This window comes from Malurus melanocephalus, unplaced genomic scaffold (assembly GCF_030028575.1).
Source record: "Malurus melanocephalus ecotype Western Australia unplaced genomic scaffold, MMel_1.1 scaffold_149, whole genome shotgun sequence".
Taxonomy (NCBI): Eukaryota; Metazoa; Chordata; class Aves; order Passeriformes; family Maluridae; genus Malurus; species Malurus melanocephalus.
Window position 1 is genome coordinate 280,087 of NW_026623381.1, and position 18,680 is coordinate 298,766.

Below are 18,680 nucleotides of genomic sequence, written 5' to 3' on the forward strand. Positions count from 1 at the left end.
ATGGATGGATGGATGGATGGATGGATGGATGGATGGATGGATGGATGGATGGATGGATGGATGGATGGATGGATGGATGGATGGATGGATGGATGAACAAATGCTCCAGGCAGGAGGGAATGAGATCCTTGGTGGACAATTCCCACCAGTTCTGTTGTGAATGAGAGCATCAGTGCACACAGGGCACTGTGGGGAACAGCTCCCACCTCTCCAGGTACTCACAGTCTGTCCAGGTTCACCATCATCACCTTTGTCACCAGGCGGACCATCTTGACCCTGAAAAGGAGGAGAAAATGAACAAAGAGGTGTTTTTAGGAATGAGCAGCACAGTTGAGTTTCACCCCAAGAGGAAGAACCTCTGTGAGAGCAACACTTACAGCTGGGCCAGGCTCTCCAGGAGGACCGGGGTCACCAGGGAAACCAACTGGACCCTGCAAAGAGAGAAGAATGTTCCCGAGTCAGAGATGTTGCCCCTGGAGAACTGGAGAGCACCAATGACAATGTGGGGGCACCCTATGGAGCAAGACCCCAATTCGCTCAAACACAATCTCACATCACATCCCATATTTGCAGCTGCTGCGTTTTCACCCCAGTCCAGGTCTGCATCCTGACTACCAGAGCTCCAAAGGCAACACTGGGAGCTCCATAACAGTTTTTGGAAATCCATYGGACAAGTGGCAGTGGAATCCTTTTTCCAGGATTCCCAGCTTTGGGAATATGCAGACTGGRAAGTTTTGCTTTTTCTCATTGCACACTGTGTGACATTTTTTCACAGGAGAAGCCTCTCAGAGCATTTGATGACTGAACCATTCCCCATTCTTCTCCACACAATGTCTGTCGGGTGCTCCACACGATGCCAGGAGCAGCCTGCAGCCCAGCACAGATATCCCAAATCCCATCTGTTAGGAGGATGACTAAACTCCCCTGCCTCCTCTGCTGCTTTATGCCACCGTGCCTTATCTCAGAATACATTTCAGGCATCAGAGGAGCCTGCAAGATAAACACTTGAGTGACACCATTGTCACCTGTGTAAATCAGTAGGGCTCCACTGGCTTCACCAGAGCTATAAAAATGAGCAGCAGCAGGGACCTGGCTGTGCAGGTACAGCTCCCAAACCCAATAAATCTCCTTGATCCTATTCTGGAAGCTTTGYCCTGCTGTGGAAGACCTTAGAAACCCATAAACACAAAGGAACCCTGCTGCAACTCCTCTCTATGGGGTGAGATTCCTGATAACCTGCAAAAAGGACTGATAATTACAGCATTTCTGGGGAATAAGATGCAGCGGGGTCTTTCCTACATCAGCACCCTAAAGCAGGGGGCTGAGATCATGGATCACTAGAGGAACCATTCTGTGGCTGGTAAATATCTCAAATTTCCACAAGTATCTCCAGTAATGTTTTTCCATGCAGAAATCTCTGCTGGGCAAGGCAAGGCAAGACTAATGGGATACTCACAGGGCTGCCTTTGGGGCCATCATCCCCTGGTGGGCCTTTGGGGCCRGGTGGACCAGCAGCACCAGAGGGACCTGCTTCTCCCTTTTCACCTCTTTCACCTTTAGGGCCCTGTAAAGGAAAAAAAAAGCTTTTATTATCTTTGATAAAAAAACTTCCTGATCTCWTAATTCTCCCTTAATCAATTCTGAGAGGAGCTCTATTTGTGTCTCCAAACACAAGGACATGATTTAACAGTCCCTTCCCACAGGGACTGACTGGTGCTCATGGTGTTCAGTCGTGGGCAGCCCAGATTGGGTGACTAAACGTGATCCTATAAATACCCAGGAACGTGGCAATGTGTCATCGATCCCCAAATCCAGGACAGGGTGGGTTTGATCCCTGCTGTCCCATCCACATCCACCCCTCTCCCAGGGTGCACTTACCGGCAGGCCGACYTCGCCAGGGAGACCAGGCTCACCAGATTCCCCAGGTTCACCCTGCACAGGGAGAAAGAGGAAGGAAATATTCACATTTCTGCAGGAGGGTGAGTTTTCTGCTGCTACAGCAAAGCCACCATGTGAGAGTCGCAGCAAACTCCTGCTTCGGGCTTGTCCAGATGCTTTACCTTCTCTCCTACTGCACCAGGATTTCCTATTCCCCCAGGAGGACCCTGTGGACCGTCTGCTCCTGGTGGCCCAGATGGACCTCTGGGTCCTGGTGGGCCTGGTGGACCCTGAGAGAAAGGAGGGATAAATTTCAGATGGATTTCTCAAAGCCACATCAGTGAGGAACAAAGAAATATGGAGGCCCCTTACCATCTGCCCAACGTCACCTGTTTCTCCCTTCTCCCCAGGCGGTCCAGGCAGGCCCTGTGGAGGGGAAGAGGATGAGTTTTAGCTGTGAACATTTCGGGTGAGCCCCAGATCTCATCACCCCAAGCCCTAGATGAACTGGAGGGAATTCTCCACCTCTCTGGATGCTGCAAATTACCTGCAAGCCCACGGGGCCAGGGGGACCAGGGAAACCTCGGGGTCCTTCGTCCCCTTTCTGACCAAAGAGGCCTTGCTGTCCTCGGGGTCCAGGCTCTCCATCAGCTCCCTATAAAGAAAGGGTTTGATCAGCCCATGGGGTCACACAAACTCCATCCCACCACCCCCTGCAGCCAGAGGCAACAGCAGTGCCAGGCAGAAATCATTTCAGTGCTTCCCAGATGGCTTTTTGGAAAAAAAAAAAAAATTAAAAAAAAGGGATTTCTGCTACACAGGGACAATACTCACAGCTGGGCCAGGCTGACCAATCGGACCCTGGGGACCGGTGGGACCTGGGGGACCCTGTCACAAAATAGAAGTGCAACGTCAGAGTTAGGAGCAGAGTGACAAATCCACCTGGAAAAGGTGAATTCCTTCAACATTAAAACAGCGTTAATTCCCAAAAGAGAGAGGGAGAGCAGGGTCAGGTCTCCCTGGACRGCCCAGCCCTCCTCAGCCCTGGTGSCAATGGAGAGCAGACACATCTCAACACATTTTTGCTCCAGCAAAGCCATGTCCCAACACCAGCTCTAACCAGGTGGKCAGGGGGAACTCCTGCTCCTCAGGSTCTGGGCAGCACATCAGGGGTGTTCCATGTGCTGCAAACAACAGGAATTCCCACACAGTTACAGGATGGCCTGGGCTGGAAGGGACCTTTAAAGATCTCCTGCTCAAACMCCCCTGTCACRAGCAGGGACATCTTCAACTCAATCWGACAGGGAACTTCAGCCAAAGACCCAACTTTGATGGCAGCACTRCTCATGTTTCACAGATATTTCCATGCTAAGTGGGTGATGTGGAAATATCTCAGTGTTCCTGGGAGCTGGAGGCTCCCACTTGAGGCACTCACGCTTTTTTTACATCATGTGGGTATTTGATGAGGCAGAGATGAATCAACATTAGAACGAAAATGATATAAATTTAATTTCTATTTCCAGCAAGTCACACAACGAACCACACTCAAGAGAAGCAGCTCCAGCAGTGTCCCCTCCACTCACCTGCTCCCCTTTGTCACCTTTGCTGCCCTTCTGGCCTGGCTCCCCRATTTCACCCTGCCGGGAACAAAGGAAAAACATTAATCCACTGCCACTTCCACATCTCGAAACCCCAGCAACAGTCCTTGGTCTCACCCCAAAATGCCAGATCCCACAGGAACACCCCACAGTGTGCTGAACAAGGCCAGAGAGAGAYTGGGCCATTCCAGGTGTAACCAAACCCTTTCCCACCCTACAGTTCATTGGCTGCCGTGCAATACAAGAAGCTGCATTTTGCAACCCCTTTTAGCAGCCAGGAGGGATTCATCCAAGCTGATGTTTTCTGGGAATCCTCCAGTCCAGAGGGGCTCATTGAGCGAGTGGGCAAAGGGAATTAATTTGGAAAGGCTTGAGGGAGGCAAACTGGATTTCGGGGGATGGCAGAACACACAGAGCCCCATCTGCTGCTGCTCATCCCACGGGACTGGGAGTTGTGTAAAACCTCCTCTGGCAGCACATCCCACCCAGGAGGGGATGCACCACAGTGGCAGCACTGCCCACAGTCACCCCACGCAGCAGGAGCTGTCCCCACCTTGTCTCCATCCTCGCCAGGGGGTCCCACAGGACCTGCTGGGCCCGGCAGTCCCACGGGACCCTGGATGCCATCCCGACCAGCCGGTCCTTGGGGACCCTTCTCCCCCTGGAAGCAGAAAAACAGGCAGGTCACACACAGAGCTCTCCAAGCAAGGTTTTGTTCAGCTGCTAATGACTCCTGGCTGGATGGGCAGGAGCAGCAAAAGYGGCTTGCAGCTGATATTTCATCTGTGCTCCTTGTCTGAAACAAGACAGAACTTCTGTCTTGAGGGACAATGAAAAGAACAAACAAATGTAAACAGCGAATACCCAGATCACAGCTGCAATTTCACTGCTACAGCAACATAATCTGATTTAATCTGAACCCTCTGCCATCTCTGTCTGGATGACAAACAAGAGCCCAGCTAATTTTTACTCCCACGAGGCAGTTTTTGCTGATTCTGGTCCTGGCTGCCCCAGCACTCTCTGTCTGATCTCCAGCTRAGGGGGGCTCTCAGGAGGCCCTGAGCTCCCTCCTGAGCTCCTGGACAAATCAAACCACCTGAAGTGAACAAAGCAATCTCTGCTTCAACATCTCCCACTACTCCTTGGAGCAGGAGCCTTCAATCAAATTTGTTTGTTTACARGAACTGAACAGTGAATATTTTCCAGTTTCCTTGTACATAATTTAATTGCATCCGAATCCTGGGTGCTCTCCTCTATAAATAATTAGATGCCACATAAATTGCCTATTCATCCCTCCCCTGACTGACACATYGTGTAGGTACTCAGCAGGACAGATGTTCCTAAAGCTGATTCACCAGGAAACTCTCGCCTCTGGATTAGCTGCTGGAGTTTCTAATAAACCAGAAAACGTGGAATAATAATACAGGGCCTGATCAACAGTGCTGATAACAACAATCAACTGTCACCAGAGCGCTCTGACAGCACCAAAAMCACCACGGGCTCGTTTTGCTGGGTCTGAAGCTGAGCTTGAGGCAGGCAGCCTAAAACACCATCCCTGCAGGAATCAGGGATGTCACTGGGACTGTCCCTGCTGAGCCCCTTGGGGACAGGAGAAACCCCCAGACCCTCCCTGCTGTCTGCAGGTGCCCAGGGARAGCGAGATGAGCGAGGGGTGGCTGTGAAAGGAGAGGGAGCAGATGGCAGCTGCCAGCCAGGCTGGCTGGGATCCTGCTGGAGCAGCTCTGCCGTGGGTGGCACTGAGATGCTTGACAGCSTTGGTGCTGCAGGAACAGCACAGAGCATCCCAAACTGCCCAGCACCGTCCTGTSCCACTCCTCGGATGGGTGAGGGTTTGTTTGGGAATTGCTGCTGCCTTTCCTTGGGAGCAGGGCTGATGGAGCTGGCTCAGCTCTGTGCCCGCAGGCCTGGCCTGTGGCTGTTTGTCACCAGGAGGTGACAYAGCCTGTGTTGATCCCCCAGCTCTCCTCACTGCCTGAGGACACGTCGGTCCCTGGGGTCACAGCCACGTTTGATGGCAGGGGTGTCACCAGTGGGGCATTGGAGCAGCTGACACTCAGTGCTTTGATGTGCTCCAGATGAGAAAATTCCTTTCTAATTGAATTCCTTTTTTCTTTTAATTTAAATCCTTCCTACACCTCCACAAAGACTGATTCCTTGCTCAGCTCCCTCCTGCACACATCTCTGGTTGTCCCACAGCTGTTCATCTCAGTACTGGTACTTACTGGAGCTCCCTTTTCACCCGCAGGTCCTGGAGGTCCCTGAGGGCCAGGTCTCCCTGGCAAACCTATAGGGCCGGCTGATCCTGCAGGACCACGCTCCCCAGGAGAGCCCTGGTGGGAGAAGGAGGACAGAAGCATTAATTGCAGCACCAAACTTCATCCAGGCAAGAAATCCAAACTGCTCATCCATGTTTGGGCACGTTGGATGGGATAACTGCCATGTGATGCCTTGGTACCACCAGCCTAAGGGGGCCTGRAGATGGTTTTTTGTAATTAAAATCCCTCAAAAGGGCTGGATTCTCCTCTGGATGGTACAGAGAGCTCAGCTCCTGGGGACACATTAACAGCTTGGAACAAGAGCAGGAGCCACTTCACAGCCAGCAGGGAGGGCTGGATGATGAATGTTTTCTTCCAGCAGGGCGGCCCTGAGCACGGATCTCAAGCAGAGACAACTTCCAGAGGGAAAGCAGGTGGATTAGAAGCAAAATCCTGGATGTCCTGAACCCCTGCAGTTCCCTCAGCCCGTCACGTACRTCCACAGCTGACCCCACAAAATGACTGAGCTGTTACATGCTTTGTAAAACAAAGCAGCATCCAGGGAGCAGGCAGTTATGGCACAGGAACATCGGGATAAAGCCTGGAGCTGTGACTAACCCTCCCCGGGCCTGCCAAGCTTGTAAATGGTGGTGCCTGTAAGGACAGGGATACTCACGGCCGGGCCTGGAGGGCCTGGGGGACCTTCGTTGCCTTTCAGCCCTGGAGAACCCTGGAGGGAGGAAAATGGAGTCATTTGGGGTGGTGGACAATGGGAGAAGCAGGGGATCCACCCYGCTGGAAGGGGTCAGCAGCCTGTACTCACAATGGGGCCGGGGAGCCCTCTCTCTCCAGGGAAACCTCTCAGGCCAGGAGGACCGTCCTTCCCCGGGAGTCCAGCGGGACCAGGATCGCCCTGCAAGGACAGGGAGAGAGAGCTGAGGGTCTGCAGAGCCCACAGAGACATAGATCATCCAAAAGAGCTGCAGTTGGGATGAAGAACTGAACGTTTGCAGAGCCCATGGAGACCCAGMTCAYCCTRWGGAGCTCCASTTGGGATAAAGAGATGAGGGTTTGCAGAGCCCATCAAGGCCCAGATCATCTATGGGGCTGCAGTTGGGATAAAGGTCTGAGGGTCTGCAAAACCCATGAAGATCCAGATCAACCCGAGGAGCTCCAGCTGGGATAAAGAGATGAGGATTTGCAGAGGTCATGAAGGCCCAGATCATCTCTTGAAGCTCCAGTTGGGATGAAGAGCTGAGGGCCTGCAGAGCMCACRAAAGCCCAGATCATCCCRTGGAGCTCYAGTYGGGATARAGAGCTGAGGGTTTGCAGAGMCCATGGAGACCCAGATCATCCTGTGGAGCTCCAGCTGGGATAAAGAGCTGAGGATTTGCAGAGCTCATGAAGGCCCAGATCATCTCTTGAAGCTCCAGAAGATGAAGAAATGAGGGTCTGCAGAGCCCATGAAAGCCCAACTCATCCCATGGAGCTCCAKTYWGGATAAAGAGCTGAGSRTTTGCAGAGCCCATAGAGATCCAGCTCATATTTTGAGGCTCCAGTTGGGATGAAGAGCTGAGGGCCTGCAGAGCCTATGAAAGCCCAACTCATCCCGTGGAGCTCCATTTTGGATAAAGAGCCGAGCATTTGCAGAGCTCATGGAGACACAGATCATCCCGTGGAGATCCATTTTGGATAAAGAGCTGAGCATTTGCAGAGCTCATGGAGACACAGATCATCCCGTGGAGATCCATTTTGGATAAAGAGCYGAGCATTTGCAGAGCTCATGGAGACACAGATCATCCCGTGGAGATCCATTTTGGATAAAGAGCYGAGCATTTGCAGAGCTCATGGAGACACAGATCATCCCGTGGAGATCCATTTTGGATAAAGAGCYGAGCATTTGCAGAGCTCATGAAAGCCCAGATCATCCCGTGGAGCTCCAGTCAGGRTAAAGAGCTGAGGATCTGCAGAGTCCATCAAGGCCCAACTCATCCTGTGGAGCTCCATTTTGGATGAAGAGCTGAGCATTTTGCAGAGCTAATGGAGACACAGATCATCCCGTGGAGCTCCAGTTGGGACAAAGAGCTGAGGGGCTGCAAAGCCCTGGAGGTCCAAATCATATAATGGAGCTCCAGTCAGGATGAGACAGAATCTTCATTTATTTTCTGAATCATCCTCCCCATCTCCGGGGAGGGACAGGCAGCAAGGAGGGTGAATCCCAGTCCCTACCTTGGTCCCTTCTTTTCCAGTCAGACCAGGAAGGCCTTGCTCTCCTGGGGGACCYGGAGGACCTGGGTGTCCCCGCTCACCCATGGGCCCAGTCTCACCAGTTGGACCCTGGAAAAGAGATCAGGGAGAAGAGGGTGAGTATTGGCAGAACAATGAGAGGAGAAGTGCAGGGCATCAGTTCAGTCCTTTGGTAGCCATGGGATGGAAGAGGCATCCTTTCAGTGCCCCCAACAATCCCTGGAGAGATGGCTCCTCTGGCACCTGCAGGGACCTTTTTTGGGAAATGTCCAGCACTTCACTGGGCGGACTGGAGGCAYKGGGAAYCTRTGAAACCACTCACACAAATGAGATKTTAAYGCTTAGGTTTTCCTTTTTAATTGAAAACTTCCTAATCACCCTGCAACCCTGCTGATCCCTGCTGGGATGGGGCATCAATAATGCATGAGGCACCTCTTGGGCWCTCGGGGTGAGGAGTGTCACACCAATGGGGACAAAAAAGCCACGATGTCCCTGCCCCTTGGTGGCTTTGGGGACAGGGCTGGAATTCATGTCCTGCTGCAGGGGCCACTCAGAGCTCGCAGAGCCCCAGGGCTGCCTCGCTCAGCAGCCACACATCACAACAACTGCACCCCACAGAACTGCCTCAGAACCTCATTTGCACTTGAGAAGACAGATACTGTCATCAGGGAATTGCCCCTAATCAGGGAATTTACAAATCAGGGACTTTATGCTGTCATTAAAGAGGACAAATTAATTACTTTCTAATTAAAGAGCTGCAGTTCAGGGAAGAAGGCTCGACCCAGAGCCAGCCTTGCTCGGTGCAGGGCTCTGCCTGCAGAACGAGCTCACTGAAAGTCGAGCTGGTGCTGAGACTGTTCCCAGATTGCACAGAGCTCGGTGTGACTGAAAGGGAACCAGCCCAGCTCTGACAGAACCTGGTGCATTAAGGAAGGTTGATGTTCCTCACAGTGACGTGGAAGAACGCTCCGCATCCGTGTTTGCTCTGCCCTGAGCAGCAGCAGCTGCACAGCCCTKGGAGATCCCATTTAACCCCCTCTCTGCTCAGGGTCTTTGAGCTGTGTTGTCTTCTAGCTGATCTCTCACCCTACACCAGTTTTACACCGGGGTGGATGTGCTGAGTTCCTCATGTTTGCCCAAACCCCACTCTGATCCCACAGCGAGGTGAGCTGGGGCCACGGGGGCATTTCACAGCTGGCTCTGGAATTTCAAAACCACCTGACAGGGCTTTGCCTTCCCCTGCTGCACAAACCACGCTCCCAGCACCTCCAGTTSAACCAGTAAAGACCAGTAACAGAGGGCTGGTGCAGGGTTCTGCACATCTTCTTCTTACCTGGGGRCCCACAACGCCGGGAGGACCTGGAGGGCCGGTCTTGCCTTGGAAACCCTGCAGAAGGAAGGGAAAAGACATAGAAATGACATTTCTGCCAAGGATTCCTCCTGTGAGGGTCACAGTGCCACCAACAGCTCCTCCCTTGGTGAAACCCTGACCAGGGTGGGCACCTGAAGGGAAAGGATGTGAGAAATCAAACCGAAAGTGGGGAAAAATGTAAAGGGTGAAAGAGAGGAAGGAGAAGGGATTCTCGAGGCTCAGCTCTGCTGTGGTTTGGCCATTTATATATTAAAAATTGTAACACCCATAAAACCATAGAAGAAATGCCTAYTAAAAATGCTATTAATGGCAATTAAATGGCTGTTAAAAACTCAGAGTGAGTTCCTTCACGCTGAGCAATTCTTAAAAGCCATTTTCCTCATCCTGCTCCCCATTCTGGTGCAGGTTTAGGCTCAGCTCTGTCCCAGCCCAGCTCCCAGAAGCTCAGGGGCAGCAGCAGCCTGGAACCCCAGCTCATGGGGGCTGAGTGAAGCTTTTCCTCCTCCTCAGGCCCTGCTGAAAGGAACCACGGCCGTGTTTTTCTCTGCTGAGCAGAGCAGTCTCCATGACAGCTCCACAAAATGGCATTTTGAAGAGTGACAAGGAGGAACTCTCACCACTGCAACTGTTTGGCTCTCTGAGACTACTCTTTCAAAAGCACATTAATTATGGTTTTTACTCCAGCCCGCTGACAAGCTTGAGAAATGGCATTTAGGGCACATGGGCTGYTTTCTCATCGCCACAAAAGAGGATCAGATAAATCCCATGCCAACRCTAGCCTGTCATGCTAAAATAACTCCTCCATGCTATTCTGGCTGCCTGCAGATCAGAAAATATCCTGTCACTGATGGGGAAATGGCAAAACATCCTTGGGAAAGGAAGGTACAATTTAAACTCTTATCRCAGACAAATATTTAGATCATTTCTGTGCAGGACTTTCCTTATTAACCTGAATAAAGGGGTTTGCTTTTGTACTCATTGAACCTCAGGCACAGGGTATTTAGAACTTGTCATGGGTTTTTAGAACCAATCTTTGCAAATCTAATATGGCCAAATACCTCAGCGTGACTGTCTGCTGCTGAATGGGAACTTAAATGAAGGGAAGTGTTTGACACAGAGATTTCAATCTTGCATGAAGGTACACTGCACTGACCCAGCTGCTGGTGTAGAAAGAGTATTTAATTCATTTTCATATTCCTCTCCTTGCTTTTTGGCACTGTGCAGGGAAAAGGGGACAAAAAAGGGACTTCTGCTGCCTGGGTCTGCAGGGGAAAATGATCTGTGCAAGGCTGATGGCTCAGATTAACAGAGATTCTGATTTCAGGCAGGGTTTGYCTGGGAGAGGCAAATTGAGGAAAGCTATTAGGGAGAATTTTCAGACCCCAAAATARTTAAAAGCCCATTCTCCATTCATTCCTGCAGACTTGGAGGTTGATGCTTTTTATTCCAGACTCAGACACTGATGACAGCAGATGCTGTCAAAGTTTTCACTGCTCCCTCCACCTTGGCTGAAGGTGTCATGGAAAATTCAGGGAGGAAAGATTCAATGTCAGGCAGGCTCTGGCAGGTGAAAACTCTTCACTTTTGAGTCAATCCTGACCTGAGGCCTTGGCTCAAAAATACCTCAAACCCCTTGTTTTAAAATCAGTCTTATGGGGTGTAAATAAACATCAAATATCCGGTGTTGGGCTGAGCAGGGTTTGCATTGCCTTGCTTAGCAAATGCCAGGCAAGTTAATTAAATTGTGTGACAAGTTGAGGGGAAAAAATGCAAAATGTGCAAAGGCTTTTTAATGCTCATTTGCTGGGGAAGGCAGCGCAGAAAAACACAAAGCCAAGCAGATGAAAGTGGGTGGGATCTGTAAAATAAAGGCAGAACAAAGGGGCTGTGTGCTGACAGGCAGTGCAGGGACAGGGACACCCCAAAAGCAGGGTTGGGACCAAGGGGACACCTCGTAGGGACAACGCCCATCCCAGAAGTGTCCCCAGTGCTGGTGTCACCCCACACTGACCCCACAACCCACTGGAGGGGCACAGGGAGAGGAGCTGGGGCACAGCCTCGGGGGAAATCCTCATTCCACCGATCCATCCTGCTCAGAAGAGACAGGGCTGCTTCCCTCAGCTCACATCCATCCATTTGGGGAATCCAGACAAYCCAAAAGTGGGGCTGCMTCKCCCCMGGGGCACAGGAGGATTTACARAAACCAAGGTGAGGCTCAGGAGTCRTGATTTGCCCAAGATTTTTTTGGCTACTTACAGTTTCTCCTCTCTGTCCAGGGTGCCCAGGCAATCCATCCTTGCCGGGAGGACCCTGTGGCACAGAAGGAARGGGAGAAGCAGCATCACCACGTGCTCAGCAATAAAAACGTGACCAGGGTTGAATCAGCCCCCCTTTCTCAGCTCCCAGCCATCTCCCAGGGAAATGGGGGTACTCAGAACCCTAAAAGCTCAAAAAAAATCTCACCCAYACATCTCTCAAAGGATTTATCTCACAGCAGACTCAGAAAATCACCCCCAAACCATTTCTGAAATCCCCCCCAGAGCACAACTACAGAGACAGCAGTGCTGTGCTGTCCTCCACGTACRCAGAGGGAAAATAAAGCACAGAACAACCACCAAAGATCCCAGAGATCCTGAGTCAGTAGGAAATGAACGTTTATAATCAGCTGCAATTTACTTGGCTATTTAAAATCCAAAAGAACGGGCTGTTATCAGGATATCTCAGTAATGTCTTTTATCGGGAACGTCACCACTTTGCCAGGAAAGCAGCTCRGGCTGAGCTGGCACAGGCTGGGTGGGAAAGGCTGGATTATTTCTTGGGATGTCCCAGGGATTGAGTTACTTACAGGAGGGCCTTTTGGTCCAGGAAATCCAGTTGGTCCTTGAGGCCCTGGCGGTCCCTGGGATGAAAAACAGAAAAGTTGGTTAAGGAACCTGCAAGACTTGATGTGAAATATTACCCCTGTGAGAGGGCAGATGGGCACAAAGATCTGGAAAGCCAAATGCTSGGTGATTTGGTAGAAAAAAAATATGAAAAGAACAAAACCCAGGGCAAAAAATAAAAGAAATAAAAGGCAGAAATTGAGGCTGAAATCATGAAAGTCCCATTGTTTTAGGGTTTTGTGATCTGGAGAAAGCAGCACGAGGCCTTATAGAGCCACATCCTCCAAGATCCAGGCTCTCGCTGCCTGCACAAAACCCAGGGGTGGCTTTTCCCTTCTCCCACAAGTGATGCTTCCCCAGGACACCCAAGATCCCACCTGAGCCTTCCCTGGAGAGCTCAGACAGCACCTAAGGGCTGCAGGTGGCTTGTGGGACCCTCTTTGCACCAGCACTTGGATTTTTAACCAGAATTCTCCTTTTATCCTTTCCTTTCCTTCTGCTTCCCACTCCTCTGTGTTAACAGGGCACAGGGAGGAGGTTCCTGGACAAAAATCCCAAATCCCCACCTCCTCTGCCAGAGCCAAACACCCACCCTGGGCTGAACCCGGCTTCACCCCCAGCTCTTACCCTTTCTCCAGGAGGACCAGGGGGGCCGTCACCACCAGAGTTGCCCTTTTAGGAATAAGAAAAAGAAGAGAAAGTTAAAAAAAAACCCAAATCACCATCAGTTTCTGCATGCAAAGGCTTCAGATGGCACCACGGTGGCCCAGCAAATCCCCAGCTCTCCCCAAGGATAATTCTGGGTCAGGAGCAGCATTTTGGGTATTTTGCAGTTGAGTTTTGAGCCATTTCTCTGGGAATGAACTTCAGGAGAGCTCAGTTTTCCAAATCCAGGGGGAAAAGGAGAGGAGGGAGATGGAGGACGATGAACCAGGTGCTCTCTACACCAACATTTGTCAGGACAGAGCCCTGAAGGCTCCCCAGACCTTACCTTTGGGCCAGGTTTGCCTGTGCTTCCCCTGGGGCCTCTTTCCCCCCGTGGACCCTTGAAAAGACAAAAAAGGAGACATTTTAGGTGACATTTCTGCTGCTCTGAGTTGTGCTCAGGCAAAGCACCCTGAGTGTCTGAGCTACCTGGGGACAACAAATCATCCCAGCAGCAGTGAGGGGTGACAGGAAAGGCATCAGAAAGGATTAAACCCCTTTCAGGGGTGAGACTCAGCCCCAGATCCCTCCCTTGGAGGACACAGATCATGTCCTGGTGTCCCTCTGGCCACGACAAGGGTTTTAAGGGCACACAAGGATGAAGAAGTGGCTCGTTACCGTCGGCCCACGCTGCCCCCTCGGACCTGGTTTGCCAGGAGTGCCCTGAAATRGGAAAAGAGAAGGGATTAGAGGCAACAGCACAGCAAAGGGACCCCCAAAAAACACCCCAGAACCTCTGTGCTTCTCATCTGCAATGGAAAAGGCAGCTGTGGGTGAATTTCCATCTGCTGATTCCTGTTTTTATTGGGATTCATTGCATTTGGGCAGGTCTGGACAGGGATCCCAATGSCCAGAGAACATCTGCTCTCTGAGGGAATGAATCTCCTAAAGAACAGCATCCCGAGTCATTTAAAATCCTTTAGAACCCCACAAAGGCTTTCAGAGATGAGGATGATGCCTTATCAATCGGGCTAATCTGAAACAGAGGCCAGACAAACTTAAGAGAATGAGAATAGACAATTTTAACAATCTSTCTTTTATGGGAGAAGGSTAGTTTTAGTGTTGTACTGGAGAAGTACAAGAATGCAGATGCATGAGAATATAGAAACTAAAAATCCTAAGGCATCAAGGCCACCCCTCGGACTGAGCAGCATCCCAAAAACCCAGCCCAAAAGCTCTTCAGCTTTGCCCCCAGATACCTCCAATCCCTTTTTTCCCCACTTCCCCCAGCTCCTGATGTGGGGCAGGGTCCTCACCCCGCTGTTCCCACGTGTTGCTGTGGGGTGTGGGAGCAATGGCAGCAGATTCCTGCTGGGAACAGCCCTTCCCTGCCAGAGTTCAGCTGCCCTCGATATTCACAGACCTTCCCTGCTCCCCGCACAGGGAACTCGCAGCTGAATGAGGAATTCCTTGGCTGCAGCTCATGAGATCTGACAGTTGGGCTTGCTGGGATGGGGGACTGAGATTAATCCTGACGGGGAAAAGGCAGGGGCTGCTTGGCCCTAAATGGGGCAGGGTATTAAATCCATCACCCTGACCCTAAAGGAAAGGAATGGCCGGAGAGCCCCACTCTGGTTGGTGTCAAACAGCCAAAAAAATGCTGAAATGTCCCACTTTAACCCCCCAGACTTTCCCCTGTTTGTCCTTCCCCCATAAACAGCCCCATCACACGTGAAAAGAAGGCAGAACCTCGGTTCCCAAGAAGGAATATCAGGTGCTTAAAATATCCCTCACCATAGTGTGCCCCAAATCCATCACCTCTCTGCTCCGATCCGACGCTCATTAACCAGCAGAACACGGAGCAGGAGCTGGAAAACTTCACATTCAACTTTCTCCCAGCTGCTAAAATTAGTCCTGCTGAATCTTCCTTGTTCTGCAGCTCCATTTATTAAAGCCTGCTGGCACACTTTTCTTTTCTTTTTTTTTTTTTAATTTTTAATTAATTACAAAATTCTCTTTAAAGTACTCCAGCTGGTTTTCTTGGAGTTCTGGGAGGATAAATTGGGAGCAGGTGGGGAGGAGGGGGTGCTGCCTCCCCTCAGGTAGCCCCTCGCTCCTCTCCTTYTTCCACAATTCTATTTTTAAGCYGAATTTCCCCCTGCTTATTGCTGTCATTAATCATGCATTCAGCCCYGAATTTACCGAGCCCTGGAAATGTGCACAGACCTATATATTTCAAACAGGGATCCTGACCTGAAGGCAGCCAAATTCCGATTATTTTCGAGGCGTGCAAGGAAATGGGTGGATTTGGAGATTTCCAAACAGGGAGATCTCTCACCCTCTAAATGGCAGAGGCCTCTCAATCCTGAAAATCAGATTTCTTACTCGTGTTTAATTATTGATTTCCTGAGCAGGTTTTGCAAAAGTCCTGCACTCACCTCGAGCAGCTGTTGGGGGATTTAATATGTTCTGATTCTCCAAAAGCACCAAACAGAGAATCAAGAACTGACTTGGGGTGAAAGGAACCCTAAAGTTCATCCCATTCCATGGCCACACCATCCCCAGTCCAGGCTGCTCCAAGCCCAATCCAAAGTCAATAAATAATTTTCTTTTTCTCTCCATCTTTCCTGCAGGTTCCCTTCACATTCTGGAAGGTCACAATCAGCTCACCCCAAAGCTTCTCTTCTCCAGCAATCCCACTTTTCCCAGAATCACCCTCCAATCATCTTCATCCCTTTTTCCCTCCCTGTTTTTACCTTTGCCAGCCTTTTTTGTACAACTGAACTTTTGCATTTCTCCTCAGCACCAAAATTCAGCTGCTTTTGCTGCCTTTATACCTTTGATTTTTCACCTTTTTTAAAATTATTTATGGGCTTGGGAAGACTCTTTGTGCTGCTGAAACAACAAACCAAAAAGCTGAGCTCCGTTTGGTGAGAGACATTTGGGATTTGCATTATTTTGACCACCTAAAACAAGGGGATTGAGGAGCAAAATGGGGAAACTGTGATAAAGAAAAGGCAAATACATTATTTGGGGCTCTTTCAGCTGCAAATTGAGTTATTCCATGATGAACTGGAGGAAAAAAATCATCTTAGAAATTCTCTTTCTTGCCTCRCACTCCTAAACCCAGCAAATTGAGTGGTCTGAGGAGAACCAGAGGAGGATTTATCACGTCCAACTCAGCRAGGCTTAAATGAAGATGAGGGTCTGTGTTTGGACTGGAGCAGTGTGACCCCAGCTCAGCCCATAATTCTGTATATAATTGCTTTTCTCTTATTGCAAATGGGATACTTGGGAGCAAAAAAAAAAAAATAAGAAGAAAAAGAGACGGATAGCAAAGCTGCTACTGGAAATCAGTGTTTCTGCTACTCTGAGATTTCCAAGCTGAGCTCTTTGTGTTAATGGAAAGATTTGTTGGTGAAAATCTCTCTCTGCACTGTTAAAATGGGTGCAGTTGATGGATTGGGTRTAAAATGATAGAAAAGGTCCAATCACAAATGGAAAATCTCAAAAAAAAATTGAAAATTTGAAAATACCATGAAGTAAATCAACATTTGAAATGTAAAAAACCTTTTTTTAATTCCTTAACTGAAGAAATGTGTGGTGTGCCAAGGGTGTAAATAAATATCCTTGCCACCTCCATTAAGGGCACAAAGGCCATTTGGAATAAAAGTGAGCAAATGCTGAATTTTTTTATCTTTTCTTCTCTTACCATGGTTTGGTTCTSAGGTTGGGCCCTTTCCCATCAGCTCTGCTCTCTCCTCCCACCCAGCCAGAGCAGAGGGAGGGCTGAGGATGTGCATTTGTGGTTCAGAATGAAATGAAATCCCCCAGTGAAATAATAAAAAAAAGGGGGGGTGGATAACACCCAAATTGCAGTGGCATGATATTAATGCAGTGCAAAGTGATTTATATTTCCTGGGCTCCTCTCAAAGCCGTCTGTTAGAAGTCATTTCTATTTAAATGAGAGTAAAAAGGAAACTAATTCCACTTGCTGTCCTCACTCCCCCTTCTTGTCACTGTGACCGGAGCTGGTGCAGAAAATGACTTTGTTTGTACTCTGAATCCCTGAATTCGAGCGTGTTCTGCAGCAGATAAAAAATAAATCAGTATATTTAGACAATCCCTATTCAGAGAGAAGGCTGTGGAGGTGGGGTGAGAGGCAGAGACAAGGCTGGGGGATGAACCCCCCTGGTTTTCAGGGTGTCTGTGAATTTTGAGCAGCTTATCAAAAGCAGGGAGAATGTTCTCAGCCATGCATTTGGAATTTCAAGTTAGGTTAAAGATGGTTCWGGCTGCCTCTGCACGGATTCAGCCATCTCTAATAATTACTGTTAATTAAAGAGCTCTTTGTGCCCTGAGCAAAGTCTGACAGCGCGGGAAGGATTCAGGTTCTGAGGAGTCTCTTAAAATATCCTGAGGGGAACATTTGCAGGGTTTAATTGGGAAGCTGCTGGCTGCAGAGCTGGCTGTGCTGGCACCAGCATCCTCCTGTCCAGCAGCAGGAAATTCATCCTGGGATGAGCCTCTCTGGGCAATTCCCAAGTGGAAAATTGGGATTTTCCAACATTTTAGTAGCACACAAATGGAGCAGCAGAGGAGCGATCCCCACATCCTCCAGGAGCTTTGGAGAGAAAAAAAAAGTGAAGCAGTGGGAAAAACGAGCTCTTACCCGTGTGCCCTTCTCTCCATTGGCTCCTGGAAATCCTGGGAAACCGATGGAGCCCTGGGGGAAGAGGAGAGAGAGGGAGAGGCTCAGGACAGCCAGGGCCAGCTCAGCACCCACCAGACTGGAGTGACCCCAACGAGCCACCAACATCAACCCAACCTCCCTCCAACTCCCTCCAGCAACACCAAAACCATCCCAGGCCTGCCATGACCTCAGAAATCACTTTTTTTTTTTCCAAAAAAACACCACCCTGAAGATGCACAGCTCATTAGTAGTCCCTGAAAGAGCCAAGCCCACGGTCGTGCACGGGCAGGATTTGGGATTTCAGCTCCTAAGTCACCGTGGTACATATGAAAATTTAACTCCTGCCTTGTTCCTTTCTGAGCCAGCGCCTGGAGAATCGCTGCTGCTGCTTGTAAAATATGAATTAGCCCAAGAAAATGCAACCCCCCCGCCTTACTCTAGATAGAAAATGCAAATTAAAAAATAAAGCATCCACGCCACGACCGGGAAACAATCTCTTGCAGATAATTATGGCTCCAGAATGAAACAAGCCTGAGTTGTTGGTTTGTTGAGTTTTTTTTTTTTTTTAAAGCAGCGAACATGAATAATAAAATATGATTCTTAAGAAAAGTTAACAAAAACATAAGTTCTCAAAGCCTCCAGGGCATGTGAAAACTGGGCTGTAGCCTCAGTCTGAAGAGAGGAATTCGCAGTTTTAATTTTAAAAAATGCCTTGAAAACGGCCCAAACTGAGGTGGGCGTGGAGAGGAGCTACAAAGGATGTTTGCAAATATGCAAAAGGCAGTTTTCTTTTCATTGCAGGGAGACCCTGAGTCATTAGCTATTCTCCTTAATTAATTAGATAACACTATCTCGGAAGATAAAAGCTCTAATCCAAGGAGAAGGGACTCTAATGCCTTTTACCAGCAGGAGAGCTCCCAGGGAGCCGGTTTGTATCTGTCCCTAAAGCACCCCAGCCCTGCTCCCGGCCTTCCCAGCCCCGGAATTCCACAGCTCAGGGCTGGCAGCTGCTTTTACCCATCCCTGTTTATGTCCTGCCTGGGTGGGAAGGAAGGACCTCATCCCACGAGTGGGGGCTGAGCTTGGCTG

At 49.8% G+C, this 18,680-nt stretch overlaps 1 protein-coding gene across 1 annotated transcript in view; it reads right to left on the bottom strand.

The window, feature by feature from the left end:
• Positions 1-18,680, bottom strand: part of COL5A1 (collagen type V alpha 1 chain) — a 123,160-nt gene that overhangs the window by 16,199 nt on the left and 88,281 nt on the right. Inside the window, 21 exon segments of the mRNA XM_057371595.1 lie at positions 223-276; positions 378-431; positions 1,457-1,564; positions 1,879-1,932; positions 2,061-2,168; positions 2,251-2,304; positions 2,426-2,533; positions 2,713-2,766; positions 3,462-3,515; positions 4,030-4,137; positions 5,720-5,827; positions 6,429-6,482; positions 6,576-6,665; positions 7,982-8,089; positions 9,333-9,386; positions 11,628-11,681; positions 12,217-12,270; positions 12,881-12,925; positions 13,245-13,298; positions 13,577-13,621; positions 17,571-17,624. Coding sequence (XP_057227578.1) covers positions 223-276; positions 378-431; positions 1,457-1,564; positions 1,879-1,932; positions 2,061-2,168; positions 2,251-2,304; positions 2,426-2,533; positions 2,713-2,766; positions 3,462-3,515; positions 4,030-4,137; positions 5,720-5,827; positions 6,429-6,482; positions 6,576-6,665; positions 7,982-8,089; positions 9,333-9,386; positions 11,628-11,681; positions 12,217-12,270; positions 12,881-12,925; positions 13,245-13,298; positions 13,577-13,621; positions 17,571-17,624 — 1,476 coding nt within the window.